We start from the raw sequence: 22,706 nt of genomic DNA on the forward strand, positions 1-22,706 counted from the left end.
TACAAATGTCTGTCATGCCAAATCCTTATTTGTTTAATTTGTTCCACTGCTTGCATATAATATGCAAGAAATGTCTTAGGAGAGCCTTGTCTTTTCCCTCTCGTTAGTTGGGCATATTTGAGAGAGAGAGAGAGAGAGAGAGAGAGAGAGAGAGAGAGAGAAACAGAGACTGAGAGAGAGAGGAAGAGAGAGAGATGAGAGAGGAAGAGAGAGAGATGAGAGACAGAGAGAGAGAGGAAGAGAGAGAGATGAGAGACAGAGAGAGAGAGAGACAGAAAGAGACAGAGAGAGAGAGGAGAGAGACAGAAAGAGACAATGTGTGTGTGTCTATGTATGTTTATTCGTGTGTATGTGTGTGTGTGTGTGGATGTGAGTATGTGTGACTCTATGTGTGTGTGTGTGTGTGTGTGTGCGTGTGTGTGTGTGTGTGAAAAGAGAGAAGTTCCGGTTAGAGTGAAGTTTCCACACTGTTGAGTGGGCTTCCAGGACTAGAAGAGGTAGCTGGCTTGCTGACATCTGTGGTCAAATAGATACCACTGTCTATGGCATTGTTGTTCTGATTGGAGGGGGGCTGGGGGCTGGCTCGGAGGCGCTCCTCCAGTTCTTCCACGTCAGTGTCATCAATGAGAGGGATGTTGTGGATGTAGTCATTGATCAGAAACTCAGGCGTCGTCGTGAAGTTATGGATGGAGGTCTTGGATGCAGGTTTCTCCAGTCCTTCGTAGAGGGAACTACGGAATGCTTTCACCACCCGGATCTAAAATGGGAATTGATGGGGCAGGAGGGCAAGAATTGGGAATGGGAGAAGAAGGGAGGAAATAAGGAGGAGACCATAAATTGTTCACTAATTGCTACCCACTGGGTCTGTCCACCTCAATGACTTGTTGGAGTTATTTCATTATAACTGTTCATCCCTTGGGGACTGGCATAATGGGCAGCACAGGCTTGGAATACTGCATGTGAACATGGAAGGACTGTTAGGGCGATCGGAGAAACTACAGCCTCACGGAGGGAAAATAGTAGGTTTGAGTAGCCTGGCCTTGTGCTAATTCGGACCGCTCTCAGAGCTATTGGCAACCTTTCTGCTTCCTGCATTTGGGATCTCGGGTTCCCAGTTGAGGCATCCCCCAGGGAGGTGGCCCTCAGACAATGTCAAAACCACGTTTTGAACATACCCCACAGGAAAAAACCCATGACTTTGTTCAACCGATATTGGTCCCGTGGCGTTAAACGCTCCATCTGATACCATGTTGTTGGGTTTTTTTGAATGTGATCTGTCACGTGACATCAGAGAGGGCCGCTCGGTTTGGACACCTGCTGCCCTCCGTGGCACTGGCACCAACGTCACTGAAGAGTTGGGTCAAAGCCCGAGAAGCTGTTACGATCGTGAAGCCGAAGAGTGTGGAAGCCCTTTAAGAGAAGGCTACTCTTGAAATTTAAAGTAAGGAAAGTAAAGGGCCTGGGGGATCCACATTGACCTCCTCGGGAACCATCGGCAGATCTCCAAATCCAAAGTAGACACAAGTGAGGCTGAAGTGTGTCCCTCCCTCCTTCTCCTTTTCCTCCCCCCCACCCCCGAGGCCCACCCATCGGAATCTCCGATCCCACCTGTGCATGGTGACATTTCGTGTCCAGTCCCTTATAAATGTGCATGAACAGTTATAAATCGGAGAATGCATTACCGTGGACTGATCCAGACCGTGGCACGTATAGGAGACAAAACATTATAAGAACAGGGGACGGTCAAGTGACTGGTCAACAAGAACACCCCAAACCAAACCAAATGAAACCAGAGGAACGGAAGTGGAGGGGATGCTGGTGTTAGACTCTACAACAGAAATAGGCACCCGATGGATGAGTTTAGTGAGCTTAAGCGACCAGAGGGCAGGTTCCAGTACAAGGACACGGGCTTTCGTCTTGAGAGAAGCATTTCGCTTCCTGAGCATACATTCACCGGAGGCGGGACAGATGGCGGTGGAGACAGGATGAGCAAGCGGGGGACACGAGCAAAGAATGGGGAGGAAAACCTCCTTTTGCTTTTACTGTAATAAGCCGAGTAAAATTAAAGGACAAAAACAACAAGAAGGCCACGTTCTCATTTTGTTCTGCCTTAGGAACTGAGATCAAGCCCAGGTGCCCATCTGTCTCCTTTTTGGGGTCCCTGGCCTCTGCCACTGCTTATCCATCTCTTCCTATTGAGTAGCTTTGTTAGAGACCCACGTCTCTTCGATATACGATTTTTCTGCCTTCCTCCCGCCCTCCCCTTTTACAATTTTCTCGAGAGCTCCGCTTGAGATTTACACAAACCATTTGGGGCCAGACCCTTTCGGGTCCGTCCATCCACGGGCTAGGAGTTACTCTTGAGTTTTTCACATGGAATGGCCAGGTGGATGCCCTGTGACTGCCCAAGGGGACCTCAGAATTCCCAGGCGTGACCCTGCCGGGGACAGATTCGAACGTTCCTCGATTTTGAGCTTTCCTGGGCTACGCTGTCGGCTTAACCCCGAGGCCGCCAAGAACCGCTTCATGCTTAGTGTCTGTGTGGCCACAGGCATCAGAAATGGGAGGAATGTGATAGACAAGACCTCGTTTCCTAACCACTGTCAGAGCGGGCCCAGGGCTGGAAGCCGAGAAGTTAATCAGGGAAATACGGAGGTGGTCCTTGAACTGCAAAGAAAGCCCTCCAAATATACAATAAAGACGCGGCCTTGGAAAACCAGATGTGTTTCCATGAGCCTGTGCGGAGGGGAGTTAATTGGCACAGAAATTCCCCAATGCGACTGATGGGGCTTCCTTTTAAAAACTTTCTTAAGGGTTACCAGAATGTGTGTTCTTGAAGGAAGGAAACCCCAGGGAGCAGGCTCTGGGATGAGTCCATTGTATTCCATTTACCAGGGCCAAATGACCCATGAGGGTCTGAAATTGGGCCGGAGGGAGGAAACGTCCCGGCAAAATGCTGGGCTGGGAGTCTGGATTCTTGGCTCAGTGTGGCCACAGACTCGGTGTGTGATCTTGGACATTCCATCTCAGAGCGTCAGGTTCCCGATTAGAAGAAAATGTAGCAGTTGGATTTAATGGGCCCTAATCTGCTCCTTGATTCGGCACTTGGCAAAGCAGTAACTTCAGCCTGCCGTCCCTGACCCCTGAAACTCTCTCTTCCCGTGTTGCCTTGGGATAGTTTGCTCTTCACTTGGTAGAGATCATTTGGAAACTTGTACTTCAGAAGAGCAATCTCAGTGAGTTTTCTGACAAACATCAAGAGGTGGTTACTCTTTTGGTGAAGGGCCTATGAAGATGGTACAATTGGGGGAGAGGACTGGACTAGGAAAATTCATATCCTGGCTCTGCCATTAATAACCTTACTGGGTGGTGACCTCATTGTGTCTTCCCTTATCTTTTTTTTTTTTTCCTTGCCGAGGCCATTGGGGTTAAGTGACTTGCCCAGAGTCACACAGCTAGGAAGTGTTAGGTATCCGAGACTAGATCTGAACTCGGGTCCTCCTGACTTCAGGGCTGCTGCTCTATCCACTGTGCCACCTAGCTGCCCCTCACTTCCCTTATCTTTTTAAATAAATGAACTAGTTCAGTGGTGGGTTTCGTTTTCTATTTTTTAAGCTGGCGGAGTGCTCGGTCGCAGGGGAGGGGAAGATGCCCATGCTATGAAACCCTAATAAGAAAGGGGAAAAGCATCGAGCTTCTGGCATCTCTCTGGAGAGGCCGAATCTTACCCTCCCCGAGGTATGACTAAATGACATCTAAGAATTTTTCCAGCTTGACTCAGGACACTGAAATGACTGCTCACAAGGGAGTCCAGGACACACTTTTCCAAGTCCAAGCCAAGGTTTAAACTTCGTGGAACTGGGAAGAATTGCGTCAACTCCCAAGCCAATTCATCGTTGGCCACTAGAAGGCGGGGATTGACCGATCCTTTTTTTTTTTTTTTTTTTTGTTCCTCTAATGTATAGTACAAGGACTGGCTAGGTAGGAGACCCTGCCCTTCTAAAAACTTTCTTTGGAGACACTTTCCACGATGTCAATAAAGGCATTGAAGGCGGTACTATTTCAGCCCCTTTCTCATGAAGCAACTCTCCCCAGGAAAATGGAGATTGACTAGAGTAAATAAGGACAGCTAGCTTATGTGGTTCGAGTTTGAGTTAGGAAGACTATTACAACTAAATATCATTTGAACAAATTAGTTCAAATCCGGCCTTAGACAATAGCTGTGTTTTACTTAACCTCAGTCCCCTCATCTGTAAAATGGCCATAATATCAGCAGCTGCCTCACAGGGTTATTGTGAAGACCAAATGAGATATTTGTCAAAGCTCTTAGCCCAGTGCCTGGCCCATAGCAGGTGCTTCAGAAATGCTAGTTATCGTCATCACCATCATCATTATGATCATGATCGTGATCGTGATCATCATCATCGTCACCCATAATTCTTCAGTTGCCCGCGGAGAAAAGATCCCATATGTCTTCAGGAGAGAGAAAACCCCAAGTCCTTTCAGCAATGCAAGATGTAATGCCTCTTTAGCCTCCAAATGTCCTAGGAACTGGACAAATTCTGGATATTTTAGGGCCGTCTAGAGAGACCACACAGGGCCTCAGTGGCACGAGAAAGACTTTGGTTCCAATCCCACCTCTGACATCAGTTATGCGATAACAGACGAGCCATACTCTTAATTTCTCAGAGCCTCAGTTTTCCCAATTGTAAGAATGGGAAACTCTTTCCTTTAAGCACTTTTAATATCTGCCTCACAACTTTTGTTGTGGGGTTCAAACACAGCAGTGCCGGATAGCGGTCAGAGGTTCTGAGTACAAATGCCTCTATGGCTTTTTGTTACCTTTGTGACTTGGGTCAAGTCACTGAAACTCTCTGGGTCTCATTTTCCACTGGGAAATGAGGAAGCTGGGCCAGCTGGCTTCCAAAATCCTTTCCAGCTTGAAATCTATGCTAGAATGTGTGGAAAATGTTTTTCAAGCTTTAAAGTGTCGTGTGAAAGTTATTATCGTTATTTATATTTTTGTTTCTTTGAAGAGACACAAATTTGGGGACTTTTTCATGACCAAAAAGTTCCTTTCACTACGAGACTGGGCTCAGTTTTCAAGGCATTGCACGTTACATTCGACAAAGAGGTTTTCTTGCACCACCGAGTTAAAGAGTCTCCACATGCTCATGGAGAGTGGTGTGAACGCAAAGCTGGGGGGCCTCCGACTGAGGCCCGCGTTCGGGTCTTGCAAAGCTGGATGGAGGGTTCGCATGCTGCCAGAGTCAAATGAAAAGGAAAGAAAAAAGGGAAAAACCCCACCCAACCCCCAACCCGCCTGTGACTGTTTCCGGCATGATACAGAGAAACAAGACAACATAGAGGAGGCCTCTGTCCATGGCTGATCGACACAGTCTGCAACCCCCTCGGAGGAAGCATCGGGTACAAAACTCATGCATTATTGCCACAGTAAACATTCGAGTATAAAGGCCCATTATTGCTGGAAGAAGGGCTGCGGACAGGCCTCGAGTGGCCTCTTGTTTCAACGGGGAGAATTGCATGCCAAATCATTGGTGCGTCCATCCATGCCTGGGCCCTGGGGGAAGCTAATGAGGCACGTGGGGGACATGGACACACACACGCGCACACACACAGAAAATAAAATAAACAAACAAGGAAAGCGGAGTTTGTGAATGTATGTCTTTGAATTAAAGTAGGCACTATGAAAGGAACCTCAGGCTCACCGCTGGGATAGACAGGCCTCATTCATTCTGGGCTAGTTTGTTTTTATGGTCTATGAGCTTTCACCAGAGAGTAGGGTGGAGGAGGAGGAGGAGGAGGAAGATGGGGAGAAGAGGGGGTGGGAAAGAGGAGGAGGGGGGAGGCTACCCTCTGCAACTAGATTCTTCATTTTTCTCTCTGGAGGCTACTTCCCAGTAAGTCTGAACTATAAGGAACAGTGTGCAAATATCCCATCGAGTCCCCACTTTGCTAGGATGGGGGAGGCACAGGGAAAGGACGGGAGTTCTGGATGGATAAAGCATTGGTGAGCAGTTTGAGTTCATGGATAGTCTGCAAGTTCTGAGAGTCTACAAGGATGGTTTCCCAGTGCACTGGACAGATTTCTGTTGAATGAGTTGACTTTAGTGGAGTAAGAACGGTCATATTTCTACTGCCAGGGAAAACTCGCAAGTCTCATGGTTGGATTTTTCATGCTCTTTTGGACTGGGAAAATAGAGACCCTTAAGGAGCAGTAGCAATGACTGCTAATCCAAGAGAGGACTAGACCACCATTTTAATTCTAAAATCGTTCAAGTAAAAGTGAATTGGAACAGAAGGGTTTTCTTTGGCCAGAGCTCTCATGCTGCCAGTATTGCGCCTAACAAATGAAGAAGTGCCGATGAGCAGCAGATGTGTGCGACACAGCAGCGGGCAGCAAACAATATTCAAATGCTAATGACGGCAAATGATGATCAAACTAAAAGGGAAAACAGCAGGGGAAAATCCGGGAAGATCCAACTCCAAACAGAAGGCAGCCGAGTCCATCCATTGCCCTTCTTGAGGTCGAACTAGAAGAAATGGGTATGGGAGGGGGTGCGATTGAATTGGGAGATGAAAGGCACGGGGCGGTCCCAGGTCACTGTTTCGGTCAAGAATTCATTTCAGGCTCGGGCTGACCAAAAAGCATTCGGGATGTAGAGGTGTACGGGATGGGGATATATCCTTGGTGTGCTTAAGAGTATGACCAGGGGATGTCTTGAGTGTGTGTTCTTTAAAAGGCTTGGTAAACAGTGACTCGGAACTCTGGCTTTTTAAGTAGAACTTTGACAAGGGTCTTTACCTCCCTCCCCAACATGCCCCTCAGTACCGTCTTCTTCACTTGTCTTTCCCTGGGCCCCAAAGCATTATTAGGATCGACTGGGCAGTAACCCGGTGGACAGCTTGGAATCGTCAGAAAATGTTGTCTTATTTTTCAATCATTTCAACCCTCACCCGAAGCGTGTTCAGTCCCAGTTATTCATCCTCATCGGGACTGAGCAGATCATTAGGATGGATTTTGATGCTCTAATGTTTTAACATGTAAATGAGTGAACTGTGTTGTTGATTTCAGGAGAGAAGCCCCATTCTGGAGAGGGGTACCTGTTTCTGTTGTAATATCTGCTCCTCGGATGCCTCCCCAAATTTAAGAAGATGATGCTTGCCCCATGCCCGATCTGCTTTCTGGGCCGGGTCACACACCCTTTCTAAACGTCACAAAGGTGTTCTCTAGTTCCCTGTTTACTTTTGGGCCGTGACTGTGAAGGAATAAGACCGATTTTCCCGTGGGGCTTGGGGAATGAGTTTAATTACGTGCTAGTCACCCCCAACGTGGCTGATGTGGGCCGCAGCCCCCCGACGGGATGACGGCCGCATAGGAGAGTCAGTGCTGTTCTGCTTATTGGACTCGTTCCAAATAGTGAATCTTTTCCAGAAAATATAACCCCATCATAAAAGAGATAGACTGATCTCAGGCACCAGAATTTCTTGTTCAGTAAAGTGGAACTAGAAACTATTTCCTTCTTTCCTCTCGATTCTGACTCTTGGGGAGGAATGGAGGTGTGAGCCACAGGAGATGGAGAACCCTCCTTGTCCCCTATCTCGCAAAGGTGAGAAATAGCTAACTTTTCACCCAGCTGATGTCTGGTGAATTCTTCACCTAAAGTGTTCAGGTAACAGTGGGAATTATTCTCCCACTGTACTTACCACCTGCTGGCTCCTGGGAGGCACCAAGGAGCAGAAAGAAAGGAGAGTGGCTGGCGGACACATTGCTGGGAAAGAGAAGGTGCCAGGAATACAAAGGATGCCCAGGGACAGGCAGGAGAACAAGCAGGAAACTGAGAGGCAAGAGGCATGAGAGAGAGACACAGAGAGAGAGAGAGACAGACAGAGAGAGAGAGAGAGAGACAGAGAGACAGAGAAACACACACAGAGAGATAGAGACAGAAACATAGAGATAAAGAGAGACAGAGACAGAGAGACACACAGAGAGACATACAGAGAGAGAGAAAAACAGAGAGAGCGAGAGAGAGTGAAAGAGAGAGAAAAGAGAGTGAGGAGAGAGACAGAGAGAGAGAGAGAGAGGAGAGAGAGAAGAAAAAGAGAAGAGAGAGAGAAGAAAGAGAGAGGAGAGAGACAGAGAGAGAGAGGAGAGAGAGAGAAGAGAGAGAGAGAAGAGAGAGAGAGAGAAGAGAGAGAGAGAGAGAAACACACACAGAGAGATAGAGACAGAAACATAGAGATAAAGAGAGACAGAGACAGAGAGACACACAGAGAGACATACAGAGAGAGATAGAAAAACAGAGAGAGCGAGAGAGAGTGAAAGAGAGAGAAGAGAGAGTGAGGAGAGAGACAGAGAGAGGAGAGAGAGAAGAAAAAGAGAAGAGAGAGAGAAGAGAGAGGAGAGAGAGAGAGGAGAGAGAGAAGAAAAAGAGAAGAGAGAGAGAAGAGAGAGGAGAGAGAGAGAGGAGAGACAGACAGAGAAAGAGCGAGCGAACGAGAGCGAGAGAGCGCAGCATGAAGATGGCAGGGAGAAGGAATGATGTTTGATGACTTGAGACCCAGGAGAGAATGTCAAGTCAGAGTGCTATGGAGAAAGCAGCAATGGCATCATGGGGAGGAGAAAGGGAGCTGATGCCCTCCTGAAACAACACAGAAGCCAATAGAGATAACTAGGAATAAAAAGAGACAGTGCAAAGAGCATCTGGCTGCTGATCCTGGTTTGGGACCAGGAGGGACATAGCAGTATCAAGAAAGATGGAGTCAAGATGAAAAAACTTCCCAATGGTACTCTTCTCCCCAGAGCAGAAGCCCTCCCTGCCCTCACTTCCTGTCCCACATACAAGTGGTGTGCTGGACTGTTGATGTCCTATGGTAGTTGAAACCCGATCTGTCTGGAGGCCCTGTGGCTCGTCTCCCTGGCTAGCCCCGTACCCAGTGTTTTTGTGCCAATGCGATTTCTGACGAGCCTGGTGACGGGCCGGCTTTGTCGGCTGGGTGCGGCCCGGGTGACTTTGTTTGGGGACACCTGCCCGGTACCGGCAGATACTTGTGGACCAATGAGTGACTTCCTCAGTGGGCAGGCATGGTTTGAAGTTGGCGTTCGTGGGAGAAAATGTCTGAGTGGAGCTCCAGAGAATAGACACAGCTGCAAGTCACCACCCTAGAGGAAGCTGGGCTGGGGCTGGGGGTGGGGGGCTGGCGATCCCTACGTGTTGGGGCTCTCTTATCGAAAGGGTGGAGATTTAAAATAAGCCAGAAATGACAACTTAGCCAACAGGGACCATGGACCTCACCCCATGGGTGGCCTCACAACAGTTCCTAAAAGAAAACCAAAGATTCTGTGATGGGGAGAAAAAGACGCAGTTAATGACCTTCAGACTGTATAAATAATCAAATGTTGTTCACTGCAGGTCAAAGGGATTACATCTCACTGAAAGGAAAGAAAATGGCAGCATTTATAGACTTCCGCAAAGCCTTTGGGCCTATACTCGAAGGTTTACTCTTAGCTCTTGGCATTTTATGAAAAGCAGGCCAACATGTGCGTGAAATCAGCAGCACTGTCAATAGTTTAGCAGTCTCCCTTAAAGGAACCATTAACAAGGGAACAGTGATGTATGTGTCTAGCTGTGGGGGTGGTGCTTCGAGCAACTGTGTTGTTTTTTTTACTTTGCCTGTTTTGAGGGGGGACCGATTGGCACAGTAGTGGAATTGTCTTACCTCTTTCGAAAAAGCCCTGTGGTATTTTTAAACTAAAAGGAAAAGAAAAAAATAAAACCGATTTGCCATTTGTCAAGAATAATGGGGCATTTTCCTGAGAAAGAGTGTAGGCCAAGTCAGAATTTAGCCATCTAGCTCTGTGGGCTGATGAGGGAAGCCGTACTAAATAACAGAGATGTGGTAGAATCCACGTCCGGAATAGGACCCATGGCAGAAACAAGTAATATCCCCCAAACAATGGGGCCAGTGTTCCAAGGTGTTTGGCCCCACGGTGCACTGGAGAATCAAAGACCAGGACAAAATTTGGTCGAGATTGAATTTATAGAGAACATAGAAAAATCAGAGGGTTTAGAGAAGTAAGCTCAGAGGGCAGAGCCTTTCCCTCCAGAATGGAAAGAGGTAGCATAGGCAGCGGTGTTATCGCTCCCATTGCTGAGCAGTAGCAGTAGCCCAGTGGTAGGTAACACTGGCCCTGGCCCGTGATCTCCGGGAAGGCAGCAGTAACGTCCGTCGAGTTCTGAACATTTCAGAATGGCTCCGTCCCCTGGAAATCAACTCCAAGAAAGGGCTGGATGCTACCGATTTTGGGCCCCACCCCCAGATAGTGGATTCTTCCATCATAAATGATACAGAAAAGGAAATTTTCTCGGTAAAAACACTCCTGATTTTGCACTGCCCCCTCACCCTTCTAAATAGAGCACCTGAGCTCCTAAACCCTTATATTAATACACCAAAAGACAGGTTACAACACCAGAAGTAGCCCAAACTCACAAAAAAAAAAACCATCGGCAGATACAAAAGAAGTAAAATGGAAAATCAAAGGCAAAAGAGCACTAAACTGAAACAAAAGAAAAAATAAACTACAGCTAAAAGAACAGGTCTAGTGAGACCACAGATGGAGAGAAATATTATAAGAGAACATGGCTTTAGAACGTATACACCATCTTGACTGAAAAAGGACTAGACAGAGCAATAAAAGAACAACTTAAAAGCCACGTTGAGCAGAGAATGCAAGACTGGAAAAAAGAGAAGAAAGAGTTGTGGGGAGGGGTTTTTTTAGGGGGGGGTAATATATATGTATATATATATTTATATATATATATTTTTTGGTTTTTTTTTTTTTTTTTTTTTTTTTGCTTAAAGATGATCAGAAAAGGGAAATCAAGACTCACTCCCAGCAGCACTGGTGGGATTGGCAGCAGAGAGAATTACGTGAGTAGGGGTAGAAATATTGGTTACGTCATGGAGTTGGCTGAGGACCGAAGAACGTCGGCGCACGGCACCCTGAAATGAACCGCTTCTCTTGAAAGTACTCACTACCTCCATCTGTGGGAGAGAAAATGAGATAAAGTTTGCTTGTACTACCCTCCTAGAGATGGTGAAGGAGGGAATGGGGTTAGGAAAGGAGAAAGGGGACTCGATTAGAAAAATATAATCAATTTGGATAGGGCTGGGTAGAGGCTGACCTCTGTACTATGCATGAAGAATAGGCTTGTTGAAGAAGTGACTAATTCGAACAAGACCTTTGAGTGTATGGGGGAGAAGGACATGGTAGGGGGTTACTGAAACTAATTAATAGAACAAAAGATTTTCAGGCATTTAAATGATACCATTCAGCCAGGTCCTAGTTACTGCCACTACTGAACTCCCTCAAGTGGTGCTATGCATTCGGATTTGCACTATTCGAAGTTATAATCAGCTAAAGTATTGGCTCTAGCCAATGGAAATATGCGGCGTGAACTCGAATAGTGTGACTACTTAAGGGGATCCGCTTTCTGCACCGATCTGGACCGAGCCATATATACGCCACATAAATGACATACCGCTTCTCTGGCCATTAAGGCAGACTTCCTAAATACCTCTGCTAGGCAATACTTAGTTAACCTATTTCTACTTATTCTATGAAAGTCATAATACTGCATTACTTTAAAACCAGTTCTGCCTAGAGTGCCCTAAATGATCAAGTTCTTACTCTATTAATTACTCACTTTTATTACTCTGTCCAAATGATCAGATTTCTGAGTATCTTATTTTATCAGCCAGGAAAATATCCCCTAGGAAATATCAAAAGGAGAATTCGCTTAACTAAGAAGGGTAGATTTTCAAAACTACGGCAATACAAGATTCCCACCAAGCCTGTGGGCTTGCTGGCACTGGGGAGGGCTGCCTCCCGAGAGTCTCCGCTCCACGGCAGCGAGGGGGGAGGAGGGGACACGACATCTGCATTTCCCCTCCCCCCAAGGCTCCGAGCAACAATGTGGATTTTGTGCACAAGGTTGGGTCTGTTTTTAGATTTCCTATGAGTTGAGGCTCTGTGTGTGTGTTTAAAAAAAATTTTTTTTTTTTGGGTAGCCGCCTATAGAGGCCCGGCACGAGGTAGGGAGGGAACCGAGTGATTTGGGATTATCACTGTCTGCATTCTGATCCGCGCTTCATTTGCTGCTGGGAGAAGCCACTCTCCTTTTGGGGTTGGTTGGCGATTTTTATTTCTTGCCAAATCAAGCCTAGATGGTGTGACTCGGAGGCAACGAGCCCAATTATGCTAATTATGAAACCGATAGATTCGAGCCTCCTCATCCAAGGGCCCGATGATGTTCCCTTTCAGAGTCCTCCCCCTTGTTTCCCACACCGCTTTGGGAACGGCCTATTCTATATTCTTTTGGTGTCCTTCACGGGGACAGATCGGGGTTCTCTGAGGGTGCATCCGAATTCTGAAGGCATCCCAGAGCCATTGATTGTGGAAGGAGGTGGAGGGGGGAGGTCCAGGCCAGGCAGGAAATACTGTCTGGGGTCATAAATGTGGTGTGACCATAAAGGAATGAGATCTGATTTTCTCCAAGGCCATTGCCAAAGACAAGGCCTTCCTACCCCCTTCCTCCTTCCTTTGCCCCCCCCCCTCCCCCAGGGCCGGGGCAACTTCCCAAGAGGAGAACAATGCTCACTGGGAGGGGAAAGATCCACTCCTGGCTGTTAACAAGGAGACTTATTAATTTCTTTTCCTTCGAGTCCAACCTCCTAAGTTTAAAATCCAGAAACTAAAGCAAATGTTTGCCGAGCCCTCGCTTTCTCTTCCGGCCATGTATCTTGACTTTAGGTGGGGGAAAGAAGGACACCCAATCCTCCAATCCTTCGGTCCCGGACAAGGAAGGGGCAGCGAAGACCTGGATGGGTCTCGGGAACTGACTAGACCTTTTTGGAAGCGAGACCCAAATGGTGTTGGCGGGAGGCCAGGAGGCAGAGCACAGGGCAGGGCTCCCTTCTGAGGCCGGTAGGCAAAATCCAACAATGTTGTATGTGTCCCATTGCGCTCTGTTATTCTAGTTGGGGTGGAGAGCATTTACGAATTCTCATGTCTATGCGGCAGATTTGGCACCTACGACCATGTCAGCCAACTACGTGTGTTCAAATAAAGGAGGCTTTGTGCATTCAGGTCAGGTTAGTGAGAGAGACCCAGGAACAGGGCGAGTCACTGTGCAGAAGTCTGCCCAGTAGCATCTACATTTTCTTCTCTCTCTCTCTCTCTCTCTCTCTCTCTCTCTCTCTCTCTCTCTCTCAAGAACTGTAGCATTGACATGAAGTCATCCATCAGATTAATCCTGATTTTTTCCAGGATATACTCTTTTGAATCAATGCACTCCCATCCATCTCGCCCTATTAGTTGAACAGATTTCTGTTTATTCAAACCAGACAGCATCTACTAGGTGTCCTGAGCTGAAAACTACTGAGCCGTTTAGCAAGGGTCATTTCGAAAGGCAAGCGCTTGGGCTCAGATTGCAGCGCGGGAGACAAAATACAAGGAAGAAACTGCGGCACGTTTGCCCACATGGCACAGAAGTGAGGGCGTTTAGGACCAAGTGGTGAGAAATAAGATTTTAGCTTTTGTATTCAACCAGCTGCCAACCTCAGGTAATTGAACTAAACATAGCTTTGGTTTAAATGAAGGAGCGCTCAAAGTTGTGCTTGGTGAAGGCATCTCTTCCTCCCCACAAACACAGCTGGGAAACCCCATGGCTACCGCTTAAACATGGCAACGATGTCATTTTACCAGAAGTTTTCAGGATGTCACTAAGAATCTCCCCATCCTTTTCCTTTCTTGTGGTGCCTTTTAAAGCTCCATGAAGATAATCTTTTGGGACAGGTCTTTTCAAGGAGGGGATTTTCTTATTAAGGAAGGTCTGGGAAAGGGGCAATTCAATTCCGGGATAGTTTCCGGGAGCTGGTGGTTGGTCTTTGCTTTTTTCCCCTCCCGCTTTGGTTAGACCATCCTATGTGCACAACAATAAAAAAAGCCTTCACGTGAATGCTAATAATTTGGAATGCTACGGCACAAACATCTGGTGTTCTGGATGACTGGACTGGGGAGGACTCGATTCAGAAAGAGTATCGTACTGCGCCCCAGAATTCGGGGCCTTGGTTGCGTTTTGACTTGTGTTCGGCTAAACCTGCTTTTAAGATGGCTCTCAGAAGGTTAGGGAGACAAGACAAAGACTCCAGCTTTAGTAGACCTTATCGAAATTAATCTTTTAAATATGTTTCCCATATTTAAAGAGATTACCAAGTATCCTCACCCATACTCCAGCGCGGTCAGTTATGGAAACCCGAATGGGCATTGATCTGTTGCATCCATTAGGGCGACCTCCCTCATGCTTTGAAGGAAGGCCGATTAAAATCCCGCACACAGCCCCTCCCTATGTACCTCAACCCTCTAGCACCACCGACACACCTTGAATTATACGCTGTACCATCTGGGAGAAGAATTCCCATGGAGAAAATCAACCTGGTTGAGAGTGGGGAGGGAGGAGAGCAGCTTACATTTCGAATGGAAGAAGAGATGGCTCAAAACGGGCCAGACATATCTGGTCCGGAGAACCAGTTTGTGTCGTCACATTGTTTTCAAAAGAATCTGCATGGGCAGCTTCCCTGAGTGTCCACTTGGGTGAAGTGAGCTTTGTTGAATTCTGCACAATTGGAATTCTTTTCTCTTTTGGGTTACCAACGAGATTGAAAAACCAAACCAAACCAAACCAACATGGCAACCTGCTTTGTGAAACTGATCGGAATGGAAGAGGAGGACATCCCTCAGTGGTCTAAGCCCAGCTCTCCCATCCTCTGCTTCTTTCCAGTCTCTCTAGGCAGAAAAGCAACCAATGTTAACTAAAGTCAAATCATCTGGTAAACAACTGGGCACACCCCTCCAGAAACATGCACAACTAGATGCCGTTTTCTCGAAAGGACACTTCGAGGGTATCTGAAGGACCCGAGTGGTCAACGTGTCTTTTTTCCAAAGCAACTGACTGTCGCTCCTCTTCCCACTCGTCCCCAGTGGTATACCTGAGTCTGGATCCTGTTAAGGCCTCGAAACCAGAGGATCTGGCCACGGCGGAGTTCCCTCTCGGCGTGGTCGATCTCTTCCTCGTCTTCTGCCATCTCCTCGTCGGTGATTTCATCCTTTCCCGGCCCGTGCCCTGCCTCTTTCAGGAACTTCAGCTGGCTGGTGGGGATGGTGGCGATGACCTGAGCAGAGTCAAAAGCCCCCAGAAAGTAAACGGATGATTGTCCACGAGGGACTATCTCGAAGGGCCTCCTCTGTCTAATACGAGGCCTTGGGCTCTAGCAGAAGTCCAAGCAGACGGTATACCTGGGAGGCTCTGGCTCCCCCTCTGGCTCCTAGCATCCACCTAACAGGGTGTGTGCTTGTGCGCCTGCACGTGTGCGAGTGCGTGTGCACGCATGTGTGTGAACATAGAAACATGGGCATGTGGGCGCGTATGTGTGTACATGTGCGTGCTTTGCACGTGTGTGTGTGTGTGTGTGTGTGTGTATGTGTGTGAGTACTCACCTCATATACTCTTAGGCTACCGCTGCCTTGTTTCCAAGCTCAGGTCCTCTTATTTGCTTGTGCCCACAGGCTTGGGCCTGCCTACGCTCTGGGCCTAGTTTGGCCATTTAGCTCAGCGTGAAGCGCGCTGCGGCTGGTGTTCCCGTCCCTGGCTGCCCAGACTCCGTTTCTACTTTAGCCTACTTTGGGTTCTTGATTCTTGCTGCCTGACCTACTGAACTTGCTCTCCTCCCTCTTTCCTCTCTGCCTTACCTGATCTCCCTGGATCGGCACCATCGCCCTCTTCCTTGATAGTCTGCTATTTATAGAGACATAAATAGGCTGACAGGTGACCCTAGGTCTAGATGACATAAATAGGGTCCAGAACTTGGAGTCAGAAAAACCTGAATTCAAATCTGGATTCAGACACTTACTAGCAGTGTGAGCTTGGACAGTCACTTCACTGTCTCAGTTTCCTTATCTGTAAAATGGGAATAATAACACCTCCCTCCCAGGGATGTTGTGAGAGGCCAGCGAGCTCACATGTGTAAATAAGCATTTAATAGGTGCTTAATAGATGCCTATTTCCATCCTATTCGGGGCGAGGCACTTTTCCCTGGGCTTGATGTCCTACTCTGTAACAGGAGGGGAATGGCTGGCTGGCCTCCATGAACTCTAAGGCCCCTCCGCGTGACTCCCTGTGATTCCATGTTCCGTCAGGGCTGTGCTGGAGCCAGCTTGGATAGCACTGAGTCTATTGTTAAATTTTCAATGGGAGCATTGACGCATTGGAAAGGGACAAATGTTACAAATCAAGGATCGATTTATTGTTTGGTTGATTATCTAGACTTAAGAAAAGGATGGTGAAAATCTTAATGATGCAGATTAAACCTAAAAATGTATCGTGCACAATTCCCAGCCCCACCCCAGAGTTGGTTGTTAAATACTCACCGGCGCACCTCTGATCATTATCACGTAATAATATACGGTATATTATACAGAGAGCTAGACAAAATCAGGAAGATTTCAGTTCTGCCCCTGACACATACTGTCTGTGTGACCTTGGACAAGTCACTTAACTCCTCGGTATTTTAGGGAACTCTCCAAGACTATTAAGTTATAGAGCATATCCTGATCTGCCTGAAAAGAGAATGTTTCTTTCTGGCAGCTCCCTATACTAATGGAATCATAGGTTTGGGCCAACAAAAAATTATACAGTGATGGCTAAAGCATTTATTAAATACCTACTATGTGCCAGGAACTGTGCTAAGTGCTTTTTACAATGATTATCTCCTTTGCTTCTCACGACAGCTCTGGGAGGTAGGTGCTGTTAACCCCATTTTACAGATGGGGAAACCGAGACAAACAAAGCTTAAATGACTTGTTCAGGAGCAATACATAAAATATTATTATACGACATTAATATGATATAAGAACGTAATAAAACACCTCCTTTCTAATCCTAATATTCTTTTGCTGATATAAGACTAATGCAGTATCAGAGGCATCAAATCTTCCGCTGACTCCAGGGACAATTGAGACCCCCCTTCCCCCCTTCCCCCTTCCCCTGGCAATAAGAGTTACAACAATGATCTAGGAATGGTCTAGGAAGTGAACCGGTGGCATGACCTGAGCAAAGACTGAGAGGAACCCCATCCCCTCTTTCCCCTACCCCTTCTCCCTCCCCTGCCCCCGGAACCCACAGAACGTCCAAAGTCCTCCAAGTTATCGGACAACGCCACTGCCTAAGGTTACAGTTTGTTAGTGGCAGAGCTGGGATGAGAACCCGGGGATGATGGGTAAATGCCACAGAGATGGCGCCAACGGATGGTACCTAGAGTAAGGCAAGGCTGCGGAGCTGGGCCAAGAACACCGAAGAAACAAGGTTTTTACCTGTCCCCAGACGAGTTCCCCGATACCGATGAACAGGCACCAGAGCCACTGTTCAATGGTTAAAGGCGCGCAGCTGAAGGGCTTCCCACCAAACTGTACGATCACAATCTGTAGGAGAACAAGGAGACCTGAGCCAGACGTTTTGGCGGCGGGGGTGACCAGACTGTTCCCTTCTTCTTAACCTCCCTCCGGCCTCTGCCTGGAGTAGCTCCCCCCTTTTAGTTGCCACCCCTGACTGCCATGTGAATTCCACTGACCCTTTGAGGCTCAGTTCTAGAGCACAGGGTCTTGACTCTACATGAACTTGCTGTGGCACCTTGAGCTTTCATTTTCTCTCAACAGATCTCAGTTTCTCCGTGTGGAAAATGATAGGATTTTTAAGGTCCCTTCTGGCTTTAACGCTTGGTGACCTTTGATTGTGAGGTCTACCTTCTTTAGGAAGCCCACCTCAAGCTCCAGCCCACAGCAATAATGCCTCCTCCCTCTAATGCCATAGTGCTTGGCTTTACTTAAGCAAGTATTGCCTCCTGGAAACTGTGCGTGATGAAATTGGGGACGGGAGATGGAGAAGGGCAAGAGCTTTCTCTTCAGGGAGCGAGGAACTCCCCAGAACCCACATTCAATCCCTTTCTTTAACGCAGGGAGCGCAGCCACTCCAATGAAGTCTCGGTGGCTATCGTTGATTTGCTATCTTGGGAAACGACTGACCCTCACCAGCCTTGGGAGTCGGCCAAGGATGTCTCCAACATTCTGCCTCCATTTCTGCTCTATGTTCTGCTGCCTTGCCCTTTCCTTTCCCTCCCTAGGTCTAGCATTGTTCATCGTGGCCTTTGCTAACCCTGGCCCGTTCCCATCAGACCTTACTTGGATGCAAGGGTCTTTGTGTTCTCATATGTGCATTGAGCACATAATGCTTTTCCCAAAGGGGAGCTCTAAAGTGGCACGTTTCAGGAGCTGAGGCCAGGCAGACTAGGAGGTGGGGGAAGGTAGCTGCCTATCCTGTCTCTGTATAGGGTCATTCCTGCCTTGTGTTAACCAACTCCTTAAACTCCTGTGTGTGTGTGTGTGTGTGTGAGCGTGTGTGTGTGTGTGTGTGTGTGTGTGTGTGTGTGTGTGTGTGTACGTATGTGATGACCTCCTCACAAATTTAAACTCTGCCTTAAAGTGATCTGGAGGAAGCGTGCTGCTGCTAAGAAGAAAGCAGTGGGGCTTCTGTTGCAGTGGGTGGGTGCCTCTCTACAGGATGCAGCATTGACATCCCATCTCCACAAGGGTTAAACTAAGGAAGGAAAGGAGTCCTGCTGCCTCAAGAGGCAGGGGAGTGTGTGGGGACATACAAAGATGGCCCCTCCCTCCAGGCTTCCCGTTTCCTCCCGTCTGACAAAGACCTATCACTGGCCTTTGAGTTGGCGTCCTGTGGCTTCTAGCCACCAAAGTTAAGGGGGGATTCAAAGGGCAGCGTGAAGCCCCCCTGCAGGACGGGCTCCAGGTCGGCACTGCAGCAGAAACTAATGGATGGTCCCAACTAATGAGAAGAAGGTATCCCAGAGGCCAGTGGCAGAGAGCCAGAGGGATTCTAGAGTGTTTGCTGAGTGGGAATGAGGCTGACCATAGCTGCTAAGGGCCTCTTCTGTTTTATTGGCTCTCGCCCTCTGGCGCGCTCTCTCTGTACTCCGGAGCCGCTGCCCCCATGGCCTTGACTTAAGAGGCTGGGGCTGGTGAAGCTGGTTTGGTTTTTGTGGTGCCTGGACTCTCAGGTGCACGGGCTGGACCCACCAGTCACTTCTGAACTCGAGCCTGGACTTTTTCCTGGGGAATTGGGGGGGGGGTAGGGAAGAGAAGCAGCTTTTCTTCTGAAAAATAAATGCCAAAATTTGGGAATTTCAAAGAAGTCCCGAGTAAGGGATACCTCTGGAGCGGCACGATGTTTTTGGAAAGTCTGAGTTTGGGAAATACCTGGCCGGCGAGCTTGGGGCCATGTTCAAATTCCTTCTGCCCAACAAAGAAGCACTTGATGAAACCGTGCCCCGCCTAGTGCTGGCACTGGGAGGAGGCCCTGTGGCAGGGGTGGTCTTGCCAGGCTGCTTCAGCCGCCCTTTCCCCAGAGCCCGGGCCCGCAGTCCCTCTCTTCCTCCCCTTCCCCTCTCCCTCACTTATAGGGAGTCGGGCTCACTAACTGCCTTCTTTGTCCCCTCTTTCACGTAAGGAAAAGTGAGGGTTTAATGCCTTTTCTTCAAGTCAAACTGAAAGCCGAGAGTCAGGACCACCCCGCAGGCTTTTCCAAACAGAGCTCGGCCCTCTCCGCAGATCTGGACAACTGGGCAGACCTTAAATCCGAGTCCCCGGACCAGCTTTACTCAGAGGGCTTCTGGGAAAGTCTGCTGTCCCTGGGAGAAATCACAATTGTACCTAGCTCCCCCAAGAGCTTACAGGGAGATGATTCCAATACAAATACCCTTGGGCAGGGGCAATCTACTGAGTCACCCACTAACACCTCCTTAGGGACCAGAGCATCTGCTTTCAAGGTGAAAGTAGCTGAGAGAAGCTGAGGATCTTGGGAGTGAAAAGGCCTAATGCCTGTCACTGGGGCAAAAGTGGTGATGGTGGTGGCCTAAGGCCTTGAAGGACCCCCAAATCCTACTTCACAGGCTTGCTTTGAGTGGGTCCATTTTCTAGGTTAACCCTCCCTTCTCTTTTCTCTCCCCCAGTTTCCCTTTATGAGTTGCTTCCTCTTCCTGTGAGAAGAACAAAAATGAAGCCCAAAGACAGGATTGTCTTGTTCACTCCCATTTGTACCCCCAGTTCTTAACAGAGGTTGGCAATTAGCATTTAACAATGATTTGGGCGCCTTTCTTCTCAGATTCTAGTCCTTCTACTATTAGAAGGGGAAATGGCAACCCAGAGTCAGTATTTGCCCACGGTCACGTGACAGGTAGGTGGCCAGAGCGGCCTAGATTCTCTTACTTGAATGCCAAAGGTGCCCAGGACTATGGAACAAAAGATGGGATTGCTGAAGATGCCTTCGAAGACGTTCCTCTCTCCGTGGATTTTACGGGCGTTGATCTCGTTACAGAGTTGCATCAGAACGAAAGTGTTGAAGATGATGGTGTAATGCTCGGAGGGCGGAGAGTGCAGAGGGGCGTTTCGGCCGCTGTCGATGTCAAACATGACCTCACCTAGAGTGGAGAGGAAAAGAAGAGAGGGGCAAGGGAAGTGGTCAATGGGCAGACTGTAGAGGACGCCAGCGAGGGGGAGGCGGTGTTTGGCTGACAGGGAAGAGGGCACATCCGCTCTATTCAGCCTTACTTTTCCCCACTACCCTTTCCTGTGAAGTCAAGCAGGCCGGCCGGGAGCCTTATTTGACCCTAAAGATGGAGGAGCTTCCGGCTTCATAGGGTTTACTCAAACTCTTATCACAGTGAAGGGGACAATCTGTTCACCTCGCTGAGGATTTGGATTGAGAAACTTGGCCTCGCTCCTGAGGCTCAAATCACAGGTGCTGGTTCTGATCCACCAATGAATCAGAACCCTGTATTTTGATTCACTCCCATCTACACTTGCGGTAAGGACTCCACTTTCTATTAGCGCTTTCTTTCCGAAAAACCCAATCAGGTAAGTCGTTTGATGCCGATTTCCTCCGTTTTAGAGATGAGAGGACTCTGGCTCGGAAAAGAGAAACGGCTTACTCAAGGTCAGTGACCATTAGCTTACTGCTCTAAACTGAGGGGGATGGATGGAGTGAAGCTGAGGAGAATGGGTGAAAAGTCTGGCTTGAAAGAAATATAATTTTTACTCTTTTCATAGTAATGCAGTGAATTCAATATCGGGCACGAATCGGCACCGATCACTTGCGCATCAGACGGGGGCCAAAAAAAGGAGACGGAACGAATTTGTTCTGTCTGGTCACCGAAATAGTGCTTCGCCCCAGTCTCTTCTGCCTCACTACCCCCGCTTTGTTTGTTTGTGCCCCTCCACCCAAAATCCGATTGACCAAATCTGTGTGCTCAGCAGCAGGCTCTACCTGGCTGGAATGGCCCCTCATGCAGCTAGGCCCAACACAGCAAAGACTGTTGCTGTATTCATCCTGGAGTCCCAGATTACTTCTGGATGAACCCATGGCAGTGCCCACGTAATGAAGCAACATGCCATCAGCAGAAAAGAAGGAAACGTCTTGGATCTATACTGGAGACTGAGGACAGGGCCTCAGGGAAGAGCCTTCCGGGGAAGGGGAGATGGGGCCGAGAGAGTCAAGAGGAAGACACTGTGCTGGGCCGGCTCCAAACTCAGCTGGAAGGCTCGGTCTAACAGGTGAGGTCAAGGGGTAGCAGCTGGCACATATAAAGCGGCCCTTTACACCTGGGGAGGTTGGCACTAAGTCTGGGGGAACATTGCAGTGGGGAGCAGCAGGGGGAGAAAGAACAATGGTCTGTCTGATGCTCCTTCCCGGCCTCCACGCAAACGCAGAGACTTGAATGTTCCCTGAGAACTTTGGCATATTGCGCCTAGTCATCTCTTTAGTATTTTTCTGAACCCCTTTTCTGAAGGAGGTGCCAGGGTGGATGATGGGAGTGGGTTGGCGGTGGTCCTGGATCTTCCCTCGGGTCCTGTCTCTGGGTCCTCGCTTAGGCTCTTTCCTGTTCCCCTCCTCCCTGTGTTTTTTATAAGGTAAGAGGCTTCCTCTTCAGCTTAAACAACGCCTCGTACCCGGGACCTCTCCTAAGCCCCGTAGCTAGCTGTTCGCTCTCCGCTCACGTTGCCCACAGAGGAACTTGCTATTTATTTACTTCTCTGTTTATCTGTTGTTTCCCTCACGTGGAATATTAGCTCCTTGAGGGTGGGGCCACTTTTGCCTGGGTATCCCGGGCAATCCACAGCACAGGTAACTCCGTGCTAGGCAAAGAACCGGGCCTGGCCAAGAGGAAAAGCTTAATCGATGAACTGAACTGAACCGAATGAATCAGAACAAGGGCCAAGGACCACCAGGGCCTGTCACTTTTGATTTTTGTCAGTGAGGAGAAGGGGGACGAGAGAGAGAAGGAGGAAGCAGACGAGTGGACCATATGTGTCAGCACGGATCAGGGGCAGACTCATATGCTCTTGACCCTCCCCCTTCTCCATTTCCTTCTCTTGGATCCCCCTCCTGCCTTTCCTCCCCTTTCATTTATTATTTCCTCTTCAAGGTCGGAATATATGTCTCAGGACAATAGCCTGCCAATTTCTGGGCCAAGACTGCTGACCTCTTCGAGGAGAAGAC

General features: G+C 48.4%; 1 protein-coding gene across 5 annotated transcripts in view; it reads right to left on the bottom strand.

Annotated features, from left to right (window-relative positions):
• Positions 1 to 400: 400 nt before the first annotated feature.
• ATP2B3 (ATPase plasma membrane Ca2+ transporting 3) overlaps positions 401 to 22,706 on the bottom strand; it is a 105,246-nt gene continuing 82,940 nt past the window's right edge. For 3 of the 5 annotated variants that reach the window (XM_051967758.1, XM_051967757.1, XM_051967755.1), the window contains 4 exons: positions 20,417 to 20,628; positions 17,453 to 17,560; positions 15,073 to 15,255; positions 401 to 757 (listed from right to left, as the gene is read on the bottom strand). In XM_051967758.1, the coding sequence (XP_051823718.1) occupies positions 449 to 757; positions 15,073 to 15,255; positions 17,453 to 17,560; positions 20,417 to 20,628 (812 nt within the window). In that variant the 3' untranslated portion in view covers positions 401 to 448. Of the gene's footprint in view, positions 758 to 10,043; positions 11,068 to 15,072; positions 15,256 to 17,452; positions 17,561 to 20,416; positions 20,629 to 22,706 lie in introns of those variants that run through there. The other 2 variants (XM_051967754.1, XM_051967759.1) reach the window with 2 other exon arrangements.

This window comes from Antechinus flavipes, chromosome X, assembly GCF_016432865.1.
Source record: "Antechinus flavipes isolate AdamAnt ecotype Samford, QLD, Australia chromosome X, AdamAnt_v2, whole genome shotgun sequence".
NCBI classification, from domain to species: Eukaryota; Metazoa; Chordata; class Mammalia; order Dasyuromorphia; family Dasyuridae; genus Antechinus; species Antechinus flavipes.